This window comes from Thamnophis elegans, chromosome 5, assembly GCF_009769535.1.
Source record: "Thamnophis elegans isolate rThaEle1 chromosome 5, rThaEle1.pri, whole genome shotgun sequence".
NCBI lineage: Eukaryota > Metazoa > Chordata > Lepidosauria > Squamata > Colubridae > Thamnophis > Thamnophis elegans.
In genome coordinates this window covers 7,428,119-7,441,553 of record NC_045545.1, presented here as the reverse complement: position 1 = coordinate 7,441,553, position 13,435 = coordinate 7,428,119, and the positions used below count along the sequence as shown (strand labels likewise).

General features: G+C 41.7%; 1 protein-coding gene across 1 annotated transcript in view; it reads right to left on the bottom strand.

The window, feature by feature from the left end:
- Positions 1–411: 411 nt before the first annotated feature.
- The window catches only part of LOC116509220 (formin-binding protein 1-like), a 70,974-nt gene continuing 57,950 nt past the window's right edge, over positions 412–13,435 (bottom strand). The window contains 7 exon segments of the mRNA XM_032218273.1: positions 412–1,139; positions 2,816–2,974; positions 5,084–5,232; positions 7,509–7,529; positions 7,531–7,598; positions 11,023–11,118; positions 11,120–11,153. Of these exon segments, the coding sequence (XP_032074164.1) occupies positions 1,132–1,139; positions 2,816–2,974; positions 5,084–5,232; positions 7,509–7,529; positions 7,531–7,598; positions 11,023–11,118; positions 11,120–11,153 (535 nt within the window). The 3' untranslated portion in view covers positions 412–1,131.

Sequence of the window (13,435 nt, the reverse complement as noted above, 5' to 3'; positions counted from 1 at the left end):
CTGGTGTCTTTATCCCATTCCCCAACTCGAAAAAAATAATAATATAGGCAATTAAAAAAAAGGCTCCATAAAAATCCTATTAAAAACATTCATTGGACGTAAAATAAAATCGATACATGTACTTTTTGTTTTTCAACGTGTGTCACGTTTACAATGCACCTTGTTTGTGGAATGGTAGAGATCGAGAAAATCTACCATTGGCTACCAACAGCTGCAGAACTGTAGAAGATTCACGAGGTCATACAGAGCTGAGACCCAATAGCCCTTGGCGGGATACTGAAGTGGTATTGTTGGCAACTCAACAGATTTAGGCACTCGAGAGTTTAAGGCAGCATCTGAATGACAAGCACTTGATTTCTGAAGAGTTGTTTGTCTTGCAGCGGCAAATCTGTGCTCTTTATTATTCCTAGGGTTTCAGTGCTCATGAGAAATTATTGAGGTGCTGAGGATAGGCTGGGATGGCCTAGTGCTGAAGATGTATTCCATCCCCAAAGCAGAATGAATGTTACTTTCACAGCCGGTGTTAACGCCAAAGAACTGGAAATGGTCACAATGAAGAAGATAAAACAAACGACAAATTACAGCGACGTAAAACGGGGCAGGGGAAAATATATATTAAAAAAAAAACTTTAGTGCTGGAGGACGCTACAAATGCAAGAGACGAGGAAAGAACTATGGAAGTACAAAAACATTAGGCGAACATGCCTGACGCATTATCTAGACATGCAGGAAAAGGTTAGGGCGAGCATGGAAGTGGCACACAGGCAGAAGACTGTCAATGAGAAGATTTCGGACTCAATGCTGATTGTAAAAAAATGGATATGGAAAAGGAAGCAGCTGAAAACAGCCAGTATAAAAATGCAAGTGGTAAAACAGCTAGCATTTCAGAACTATGGAGCGGATATGTTTTCAAACCGGGGTGGGTTTGGTTCTGTTGGAATGGAGCGTTTTAGCTTACCACAATTTGGGAACACACAAAGAGAAATGCTAACATTGTTAGTGAGAAACATATGCCTACATGCTTTCATGCAACTGGCTTTCCCCCATTTTGCTGGGCCTAACACCCTCCCCCAAAAAAGCAGCTGCATGTAACCTCCTTCAACATCTCGCCCATTTTCTCAGATACCCGCTTCAGGAACCTGCAATCCGAGAGGAAAAGAAGAACAGAACAGAATTACCAGGGGCCGTTCAAAAAAGAAGAGAGAACACAGTCATTTTCCCCCCACTTTATAAAATCCACCTCCGATTATTACGATTATACTAGATAAATGGCTCAGATCCTTTGCAAGAGTTCTCCGTGTCACACTTTCTGAACAGACGTTCACTCGGTAGAAAATTAGTGCAATTTAACCTCCAAATGGTCCCTGGCTCCGAGTGAAAATGCACAAGTATGAAAGCCCAAGTAATACAAGTTAGAACACGCCAATTCTAATCATTTTGATACCACAGATTAACATCTTTCATAAACAACCGGCATGAAAACGTCTCCACGTACAAAGACCTTTTATCTCTTCATTTTTTAAACAAAAGGAACTGGTCTGCATTTATTCCTACGGGCACTTTCTAGAGGGATGAATGGAAGCAAGGAAGAGAGACCTGCAGGAAGCAGTTGTTAAGCGGTTGTGTAATACAGAAATGTACAAAATCCCCAATACGAGAGAAAGAGCAAAAAAAGGAGCCGATCAGAAAGCTACGTGCCGCTACAGCCATTGCAATCCTCTGCAGGTATCGTATTTTAAGAATCTCGATTTGATTTTTGAAAGGAAAAGCTGCAAAAAGTACTTCCAGAATAGGAATGTTTGGTGAGCCTACATCGCAACTCCCTAGGTTCCATGGTTCCACCACAAAACCGGTCGACTAACGCACTCGACGAAACCGCGTACCTGACGTCATCACAGCGACGAAAAAAGCACGCTGTGAGCAGTAAAGCTAAAATTAACGCATAAACCTAAACCTAACCCCCCAAACCTAACCTAAACCTAACCCTAACCTAACCTAAACCTAACGCTAATCTTAACCTAACCCTAACCTAACGTAACCCTAAACCTAACCCTAACCTAACCTAACCCTTACCTTTACGTGAATCGGCTTGCTTTAAAAGCGCTTTTTAAAGCGCCCTTTTTTCTCCGCGGTCGTCGTTGTCGCGCTGCTGATGACATCAGCGCGCTTTAATCGGGCGCGCTTTAGTGGACCCGGTTTGTCGTGCCACGGGTTCCATTACATGCAGCCAACGGCATGCAATTTTCAAAGTTTCCTCTGCTTCTGCATAACTTTACATTGTATTAGCCTGCAGACTGTTCCTGCAGGGTATCAAATGGGCAGAGGGGCAACGAGAAGTAGAGCTGCTTGTTCAGAAAATAAAAGTTAAAAGCCAATCTTCATCTTCATTTAATTAAGATTTAGTTATTGCTTGGACACCCGGAACGAGCTCTGGTTGAAGAAGAAGAACCGATTGCCCAGAGATGGTATTAATTTTGTTCTAAAATGACGCTCTTTTAAAACGAAGCAGTTAAGCTTTACAAGAATTAACATTAAAACCACGAAAACCAATAAAATACAGCCTGACCGTGTACTGAGAAAGAAGACATACAATGTACATTTAAGCAAAGCCGAGAACAATCTAAAGTTGTTATATGCAGGGATTTTCCAGCTTCAAAACTGAACTCTTTTAAGTTTGGGCTCCTGTAGCCAATCACATATTGAAAGGACTCCTAAACGTTTTGGACTTTTTCCATCCAATTACGTGCTTCCGTATTCATTAAGCAATGTTCATGGACAAGACGATGGACTGGAGATTAGATATAGGTTACTGCACCTTTACTGTTTTTTTCTAGAGTTACATCTATGTAGGTAGTTGGCACGTATCCTTCTTCTCCGTTCTGCCTCCGAGCTCTTGTCCATCCATCTCCTTTGTCTTCCTCTATAATATACAAAACCTCCCCTTCTTTCATGGCCAGGGTGCCTTCATTGTGACCTAGGAGGAAATCAAAATGAAGTGTAGCGTTTAGGGTTTCTTGTTCCCTGGAGGATTTAACACTGCTCTCTTTCTCAGCCCTCATTTTTTTCATTCTGGGAAGTGGGGGAATCATCAGTTCACTGCAGTGGAACATATGTTTCATATGTAAGCCAACAGATGAAAACCTGGTCTCTTGTTGCAAAGTTGAATCCTTGCCAATGGCTGCTTTTCTAATCTAACATGTTTATTTTGTTATAATGCAGAACTACAACAGAAATGTATTACAGCATGCATTTCCCAGAACTTAAACCAGATGCCATTATAAAAATTTACATACAATTGTATTTAGATTATCGGGGGGACGGGACTGCATACAAATGCACACACAATGTTGTGTTGGTGTTGGTGTGTGTGTGTGTGTACACCAGTGGTGGGTTTCAAAAATTGTTCGAACCTACTCTGTGGGTGTGGCCTCCTTTGTGGGAGTGGCTTGCCGCCCATGTGACCGGATGGGAGTGGCTTGCCGCCCATGTGACCGGATATGAAGATGCCGATGACACTTGTCAGAACCACCTTAAATTACCTCACACACAGCACTGGCATGCATAAGAATAGGATGTAAACTTGTTTTTTAAAAGGCAGCTTTGGTTTGCGTTAAAACAACTTCAACACACGCAATGTTCTGATTGCACCACACACGCAGTAATCATCCTTACCTTTCACAGAGACACTGAGTTTTATAAATAGGAGCATGATAGTGTAGAATAATCCTATCCAAGGACCAGTGGTGGGTTTCAAAAAATTTTGGAACCTCTTCTGTAGGTGTGGCCTGCTTTCCGGGTCCACTGGTGGAACCTCTTCTAACCAGTTCGGTAGATTTGACGAACCGGTTCTGGTAGAAACCCACCTCTGGTGTACACATACATAGAAGAATGTGCACATACACCGAGCTTAAATTAAATGCTTTTGAGAGTTCCAATCTCCTGTAACTGGCTGGTGACTGATTGCTCATTAAGAAATGCGTTTGCTACCTGCATGATATGTCTTTGGTAGGGAGAGATTTAAGGTCATAGGTTCTACTGTAGCATTTACTTGGATTCTGCTTTCTTAAGACAGGCTGTCAAATGTATAAGAATGCCCTATACATGCTAATTAGCTAATAATGCTATGCTGCTGAGCTTTCATATTGCCTAATTCAAAAATGAGTTTTCCAAGTTGGTTGAAATACAAATACAACTGTGGGAAGTTATCATCCAGCCCTCTCCCAGAAAAATGAAATATACTAGGAAATATTGAAAAGGCAGAATATTTCTCTGGATGTGAAAAGAAAGAGACATGTTCTAAAAGACAGAATAGTTGCTTGTAGCTTCCTGCCCATCCCCACTTTGTCAATGGGCCATTGAGAAGGCCAGGCTAGTCCCTTTTACATAATAAAGACTTCTCCACTTCAGCCCCAGGGGGGATGGGAGTAAAGGCATGATAATATTGGCACTTTACCCAACTCACCACATGGCATTTGAGAACTCATCCATACCTGGATTCAAACACAGCCTAGAGAGTTGCCCCTGCATGGCCCCATGGGAGTCTGACAACCAATCAGAATACATTTCTTACACAGGAACAGGAAACAGAGAGGTGGGACTGAACAGGTTATAAAAAGCCTAGCAAGCCCCTCCCTCATCACTTCTCTTCTTCTCTACCAACATTGAAGCCTGTGATCACCTTTTCTGTTCAGGGCTCAAGCCATGTGGCCCTGTCCAACAATAAACCATCTTTCCAAGCAGCCTCCATGTCTCCGGTGTCTTTTTCCCCACTTGGAGCTGAACCCAGAAGGACATTTCTTTCAACACAACCTTACCAAGTGTACTGTGCATTAGGAAGAAGCTTCCAGCCCAAAAACCAGAGAATCCAGTATTTCTGCAACATGGTTTACGTGGAGCATTTAGCAGAGACTAGCCCTAATTTTGTGGTAATTACACGCCTTGAGTTCCTATTGTTCTTATAGTGTAACATTCTTAACACTACAAATCGTGTTTTTGTTGAACAATAAAAACTCAAAATATCCTGGATTGATTCAAGGTCACCTCCATTTATTCTACATGTAAGCTTAAGCCAAATTAACCTTACCATCAAATGGATAGATAGCTTTACAATGTCCTATAGCTGGCAAAGGATCATCATCTTCAAAATCGTCATCAAATTCATTATGAGGGCCATGCTGCTGGGGTGGGCTCCGAACTTCTTGATTGGCATCATCCGTGTAGCTCCCCTCCGGACTAAAATGTAATTAGATAACAGAAAGCACCTTTGCATTTCTTTTAACCAAATCCGCATAGGTTTTTCACCGGTTAAAACAGAATCTCAAACAGGTTCAGATTTCATTGCAAATCGTGAACCTTTGAGGAATAAACGTAAACCCATCCTATATATGGACCTGAATACTGCACACACACCAGAAAGAGGGCTTAGAAAATATCTAGAAACCCCTCATATCCTGGACATAATCAATATCAACTTCTCTCCTCAGGATGCTGCTATAGGGCATTGTATGCCAAAACTATTGAAAGTAGTCAGTCCGTCTGTCCGTCCGTCATCGCCCCCCCCCGTGCCATCACTCTGCTGAACAATTTATCAATTGTTGTTTATTATGATCTATGACCTATTACTTGCTGTTTACATGTACACTGTGAACTTATGCACCATAAACCGTGACCCGTCAAATGCGCGCACTTCAAAAGCGCGCTGACAAAACCGCGGTGAGAAAACAGCGAGGACAAATCGTGCCCACAGAAGCGCGCCGATAAATGTGCGCCGACGAAAGTGCGATTAGGGTTAAGGTAAGGGTTAGGGTTAGGGTATTAAGTTGTTTTCGCGTTGTTTCTTGATGGCGCGCTTTCGTCGGCGCATTTATTGGCGCGCTTCTGTGGGCGCGATTTCGTCCTTGCTGTTTTCTCGACGCGGTTTTGTCGCACGCTTTTGTCGAGCACACATCTATCGGTGAACCCCAGAAACAAATTCCTTGTGCGTCCAATCACACTTGGCCAATAAAGAATTCTATCTGTGATTCTATCTGTAAAATGTTACTGAAAAATAAGGCAGAGGATGGAGGCTGTTGGAGACAGAACATACAATTTTGCTTTTAAAAACAAAAGAGCTTTGATTCCATCTGTCCAGCATATGAAAATATAGAGTAACAATGCTGGTGCTTTAAATGCGCTCATTCTACTGGAATAAAATCCTGTCTCTCTCCTGTTACATCTTCAGACTCTCTCCACACACATGGTTATAATGGTAGGGAAAAAATAACTATGCATACCCCTGTTTAAAATTTCAAAGTGAAACACTCCGTAATTTTTAATCCCCGCTTTACTTAAAATAGAAAATGAAACATTTGTTTACCTAAAAAGTTTTTTTAAAAATTTCCACTGACTGCCTAAAAAGAGCAGAGTATGTAGGAGTGTTTTACTTTTTCAGCCTGCTTTGCCTGTATAAACAACCCTTAACTCATAGTTTCAATCTTATTATACTTCAACTGCAATGTAATGTAATGGAAGAGAAGCATATTTATTCCTTAGCCGTTAGCCAAGCATATAAACTGAATGATGAATAGTGAAGCTTTTCTATGGGAGAAGGAGAACTATATGGTTGGTTAAATCATTTAAGTATAATTCTGAAGGCATTTTTGCAGGTGGATCCCTCGCACCTCCTCTTTTGTAAACACTTGTTATGAACACACAACATACCACTCTTTCTAAATATTATTTTTGTCTATTAAACAGGAATGTTTCACTTTTTTAAACAATTACAGCAATTTATGATATATGAAAGAAATCAATTCACTAAAAATGCAATTCTATTCTTTAAAAAAACCCTGAAGTTTAAAGTTCTAAATATACATATCAGAAGGTAACAGAAAAGAGAAAAACAGGGTAGGAGACGCTGGTGAACATTGAGAGCTGTAGGTTTTTCCTTTTTATTGAATCAAAAAATCCAATAAAAGTGGAACTATGTAAATAAAATCTTTGTCATATGAAGATTTAATGCAAAGCTTTTTCAAGATGATGAGACGCAAATAGATCTTGTGTAAAAAAAAGTGTTTTTATATTTCCTTAGACACCATGCGCACAGACTTTATATAGTTTAGTAAAATGACAGGGTTTTCATTCCGCCTTGTCAAAGGACTGGATGAGAAGCCAGCTCTTCAGCGGCATCTGAATGAGGGAGAACCTTATTCCAGAAGTCAGGTGGTGCTACAGAGAAGGCAGACTTCTGGCACACCTGTGCAAGGAGGTGCTTTGCAAACTAAGGAACATATTTAGTGCACCTCTCTTCCAATAATTAAGTCAGTGTATTTTCTAAGTATGTCTGGCTGTTCCTGGTTGAGAGGTGTTTTATATATCGTATGTTCTTGCTATTGCAAAGCACAACTTTCAGAGGACTTGCCTTGCTCTATATTTTAGGTATATAAATTACAGTCACTAGATTTACTTGATTTAGAAATCTGGACTTACAATCTACTAGTACATCAGACAAAAAAGTGTAATATAATGACCTCTCTCTTCCTTGGGTTACGATTGATGTCACTGCTGTGTCTTCGATCTCCTCTTGTTGCTACTTTACCTTCAACTTCAGAAAGCCATGCCTGAAGAGAGAGAGAAACCATGTTACCTGTGCCAGGATTAAATATTAAAATTCTGTTCAGGTGTTCAGAATGCTTCTGGAACCCATAAGCTTATTTCTTGTACGTATGTTTCAGTGGTGGGTTTCAAACTTTTTTAGAACCTCTTCTATAGGTATGGCCTGCTTTGTGGGAGTGGCTTGCCAGCCATGTGACCGGGTGGGAGTGGCTTGCCAGCCATGTGACTGGGTGGGCGTGGCCAACTTGTAAAATGTGGTGAAACTAACTTAACAGCACTCTTGCTTAGCAACCAAAATGTTGGCTCAGAAACTCTGGCATTTGAAGCACACAAGTCTTAAAGCTGTCAAGTTACAAGACCCTTGCACCCCTAATCCTTTAAAAAAAACCCCAGGGGTGTTCAAACTTGACAGCTTTAAGACTTGTGGACTTCAACTCCCAGAATTCCTCCTCTCGCTCTTCATCTTGATGATGTGCAGACAGGCGGGGGGAGGGAGCTGGAACCAGTTCTAAATGGCACTGTAGTTTTGTGGAACCTCTTCTATAGAAGAGGTTAGAACTGGCAGGAACCCATCCCTGGTATGTTTGCACTTTTAGATGTTTTACAGTTTTGGTTTTTTTAAAAAGGGCCATTGGCCTTCTGCAGTTCAAAATGACAGCCTCCAACATTATGGTTCCAGTTATCCACTTGGTTCCATATGGGTGTTAAAGGCCTACTCATAGGCACGTACCGTATTTTTCGGAGTATAAGACACACCTTTTTCCCCAAAAAAAGAGGGTGAAAATCTGGGTGTGTCTTATCACTGAATACAGCGTTTTTGGCCTCCCGAAATCCCGTCCCTTTGCAAAAATGGCTGTGCATAGCTTTTAGGAAGCTTCCAGAGTGCTCCTGGAGGCAGGGGAGGGCAAAGATGAGCAAAAATGCACCATTTTTTGCCCTCCCAGGAGCACTTTACAAGCCTCCTAAAGGGTAGGCATGTCCCTTTTTTGACAAAAACGAGCCCGTTTTTGTGAAAAACAGGCTGTTTTTGGGAGGTCTGCAATGCGCAAAACCTTTTTTTTTTAAATTTGCCTCTTCAAAATCTTGATGCGTCTTATACTCCAGTGTAATTATTTGGAAATATTTCTTCCTCTCCATGAGAAAACAGATAAATGTAGGTTGGGAATAATTGGGAAAAGAATGCCAAGGAACATTTAAAAAGCACTAAAGGGAGATAGAGAATTGAGAAGGAGTGCTTGTCCTATGTTGTGTGGATACACAAGCATGTACGTATGTATGGTCAAAGGAAATAAAAATTTAGTCCAAAATCAATTCTATGTTCAGCTATCATGAAACCACCACTTACGAACTCTGTAAATATGCAGCGAGTTAAATTCATCACAGTTTAAAATGCCATAGCTAGCAAAACTATACATTGTGTAAACTATACAGTCTTTGTCTGTTTACTAAACTTCCAATTTCATTTAAGAATTGAGCTGACCCAATATAAATTCCCTTAAGTGTATTATTTTCAACTGGGGCAGATTTAAATAAATAGTATAATAAAACTGTATCTACCAAAATATTTTTCTAATTGAAGTACTTCCAAATGTTCTATTAAGTTCAGAAAAGTTACAGGCTCCTTGATTCAGTATAAAGGTAAATGAGTCCCCGTGAATTTTACTCCGCTAGGTGTTCCTGACTATAGGGAGTGGTGCTCATCTCAGTTTCAAGGCCGCTGAGTCAGTGCTGTCTGAAGACATTTCTGCAGTCATGTGGCCAGCATGACGTCGCAGAGCGCTTTACCTTCCCACTGAAGTGACATTTATCTAATTACATTTGTATGTTTTCAAATTGCTGCTAGGTTGGCAGGAGCTGGGGCGAGGAAGGAGCTCACCCCGTCTCATGATGGAATGGGGGACTCAACGCCGGTAGCTCGGGGCGGCCAGCAGTCTTCTCACCACCTCTAACTCTCCTCTGCCAATTCAATATTGCCATCTCTTCATAGACATCTGTTCTGACCCCCTCCTCCGTCCAGTAACGAAAACCAGAGAAGCTTAACTAGAATGTACTTTAATAGCAAGAAACCAAAACCTCGGTGGCTGAAAGCCAAGCATAACAAACAGATAAGGACCTTGGCAGCAACTCAGACAAACCTTGGCAGCAATCCAGCCTGCCAAGTTAGTTACAACAGTTCTCTTTAGTCAATGCGTTGACTTCTGCAAGAGGGGCGTGTGCACAAGCAGTCTTTTTTATAGTCTGGAGAGGAGCCTAATGACCACCAGCTGAGCACAATTACCTTCTGTACTTGCATAACTGTTCCTGATGCCTATTAGATCTTCGATTCCAGGCATCCAGGAACAACTCATTGCTGGCTTCTGGATCACTCTCCCTTGCCTCCTCCCCACTGCTCAAAGGCTCAGGTACCTCCTGGTGGCCAACCAGTCTCTCTGCGCCCTGCTCGGAGTCGGAACCCTGTTCCAGGGTCCTCCACATCCTCCAGAGCCGACTCATAGGGCCCCTCGCTGTCGGAGTCTGGTGGCAGCTCCAACGGCTCCTGCTGGGCCACAACAACATCTCAACACTGGAATGTCACTGCAGGGATAACTCGCTAAGGGCACTGGATGGAGAGCCGGGCGAGCAAGTGGGCTGTCAAGAGGGTGGCAGCAGTAGGTTGGGCTCTGACTCGAATGCTGAACCAGCAGTTTGGCTGCAACGGTGAAGGAGTGGAGAGGCAGCAGCAGGAGGGAGCTTCCTATTTTGACACTCCCCACCATTGTCTCTGAACCTTGGGCTGCACCACACTTTAATAACCCATGGCTCTGCCACTTTTTTTTGCTAAAGTCCTGCAAGCTTTTTTTTCCTAAAGTGTCTTTATGAGCTGGAGCTCAGGTCTCGAACCTGGGCTGATGGCTTTCTAGCTGGCAAGCCCAGCTTCTTAACTGCTGAGCCACCACTTCGGTGCAGACCTTGAATATTTTTAAGTATCCTGCAGGCAAAACCATCCACATAATTATTATCAATGACTACTGCTGCTGCGTTCACTGAATATGAGCCAAGGTGGCGCAGTGGTTAAATGCAGCACTGCAGGCTACTGCTAGATCAGCAGGTCAGCGGTTCAAATCTCACCGTCAGGGTTGACTCAGCCTTCCATCCTTCCGAGGTGGTAAAATGAGGACCCAGATTGTTGGGGGCAATATGCTGACTCTCTGTAAACCGCTTAGAGAGGCCTGAAAGGCCTATGAAGCGGTATATAAGTCTACTGCTATTGCTATTATAGATCTAGCTGGAATAGAAATGGAGGCTATTGCAAATGGACTGAAATGCTACAGCAAAGATGACTTTTGCCTACTCTGATTTGAATGACTCTTAGGAGCTTAACCTTGGTTAAGAGTCTGAAAAGTTGTACTAATCATAGTCTAAAAACTATCCAATAAACAGATTTTTTACCTCGTTCTTGTGGATTTCCATCCGCAGACGGTCCATGTTGTTCATAGTTTCCATTAATTTTGGCTGAAGACTTCCATCACCCATTTGTGGGTTTTTTCTCGTACACATCTTTCATTTTGATGAGGGCATCTCTACAGAAAAATGCAATTGTCAAGGAGTTCATCAAATGATGCTCAACGCCTGCCTCTGTTTATCATCTTTTGGGGAGAAAGAAACTTGAGTGTATATCAGAACCAGAGGACTATGAACTGGCTACCAAGTGGCACAGTAGTTAGGAAGCAGTACTGCGGGCTAACTCACTGCTCATTCCAGGGGTTCGATTCTGAGTGGGTCAAGGTTGACTCTCAGCCTTCCACCCTTCAGGAGTCGGTAAAATGAGAACCCAGATTGTTGGGGGCAATATGCTGACTCTGTAAACTGCTTAGAGAGGGCTGAAAAGCTCTATGAAGCAGTGTAAGGCTAAGTCAGTGGTAGTCAACCTTTTTCTACCTACCACCCACTAATGGATCTTTCTTGATGGAAAAATTTCCTTACCGCCCACCAGTTTTTGCGCAAGTGCGGAACATGAGCCTATTTCTTTTTTTCAGACCTGGGTTCTAAATTTGTTTCACAATTTAACAACTACTTTTACGTTTTGATCTGCACTCCACACAGTGCTTTTTTCCCTCCTGTTTTCCCTTTTATTACAAACACCAAAAACAATGCTGTATTGGGTGCCAATTTTTATTAAGTGTCACCATCAAAACAAAATTCCTTTTCCTGCCTTCTTCTTCTTTACCTTTCTTATAGTATTTCACTATATCAAGGATCTCTTTTCCCTTTTTTTATTTTCTCCTTCTTCCTTTACTTATTCTTTCTTTTGTTTATAAGATAACAAAACTTAATTTATGAGCCAGACTAAACACTGCTTACTCTCCTCCTTTATTTTATCCCCTTTTCTCTATTTTTCTTCCCTTTTTTTGTTAATTTTTGTTAATCTTTTCCTTTTTATCTCCTTTTTTTAAACCTTCCGTAGGGCAACGTACAAAGTAAGGCTGAGCTAGTTAGCCCACTTATTATTATTAGCCAACAACAATTCTCTCCTGCCTATAACTTTTCTTTCTCCTATTTGCAACTGCTCTGCTCCGCTTTATTTTATAAGATAACAAAACTTATCTGCCTGTCCCTGCTATCAGTTTCCACTCCTCCCCTTCCTCTTCCCACGTGTTTGCTTGTTTGCGTGCACGCGCACGTTGGTTTATTGAGGTGTGCGCTCGCTCAAAAGGAGGTTTTAACCTCTGAAGTCCCTACCGCTCACCTGGAATCCCAAAACGCCCACTAGTGGGCGGTAGGGACCAGGTTGACAACCCATGGTGTAAGTGCTAATGCTATTTATCTGTACTTGTGATTCTTCAATTTATTAATCTGTGAACTCACAGAAATAGGTTGGGTCTTGTAATGCTTCACAGATGTTGGCAGGAAGCTGTCCCCTTTGTGTATCACAACTACTCTTTTATGTGGTGCATAGCATCTGCTAACTTCCTCAGAAACAAAAGTTGCATTCAACCCTAACAGAACCGAACAATATAGAGTAAAATTATCTGAATTTAGAGATAGACAATCCACAGCTGGCTTCAGCTTTTGTGATTAGTACATATGGGTATGCCTATGTGGTAGGAACCAGGTTTATTCGGTAAGAAGCAAAATCTGGAATTGATTTTTTTTTTCCCCTGAGTTTGCTTTCGGTCAAATAAATAATTTTAAAATATTCAGTTATCATCCCAAGATGATAAAGGTAACCTCCTCTCTTAAGAGTTCTTTCCTGGAACTATATAGTATTTATTATTTTTTATTTATTTATTTATTATTAGACTTCTATACCGCTTAATAGGGCTTTTAGCCCTCTCTAAGCGGTTTACAAATTTTTTAGCAAATTGAGTCAGCATATCGCCCCCACAGTCTGGGTCCTCATTTCACCCACCTCAGAAGGATGGAAGGCTGAGTCGACCTTGAGCCGGTGAGATTTGAACCGCTGAACTGCAGATCACAGTCAGCTGAAGTGGCCTGCAGTCCTGCACCCTAACCACTGCGCCACCTCGGCTAGTAGTGAATGAGATTATATTTTCTCTCATTTACTCAGACAAATGTTAGGTTATGAACAATTTAGATTCTGTCTAACAATAACACTGTAGGAACAGATAACGGAGGTGATAAAATAGTTTTCTTTCAGAGGCACACTGACACTTATTACCATTTTCACAAGGATTATTCATACAGGTAGTCCTCGATTTATGAGGATTAGGAATTACAATGGCCTTAGAACAGGTATTTTATGTAACTTACTCCGTCCATTGTAAATTGTGCCTCCCCCCCCATTTACAATCGACTTCCACATCCCAGTTAATAACCACAGCAAAAATACCCATTAGGAAGA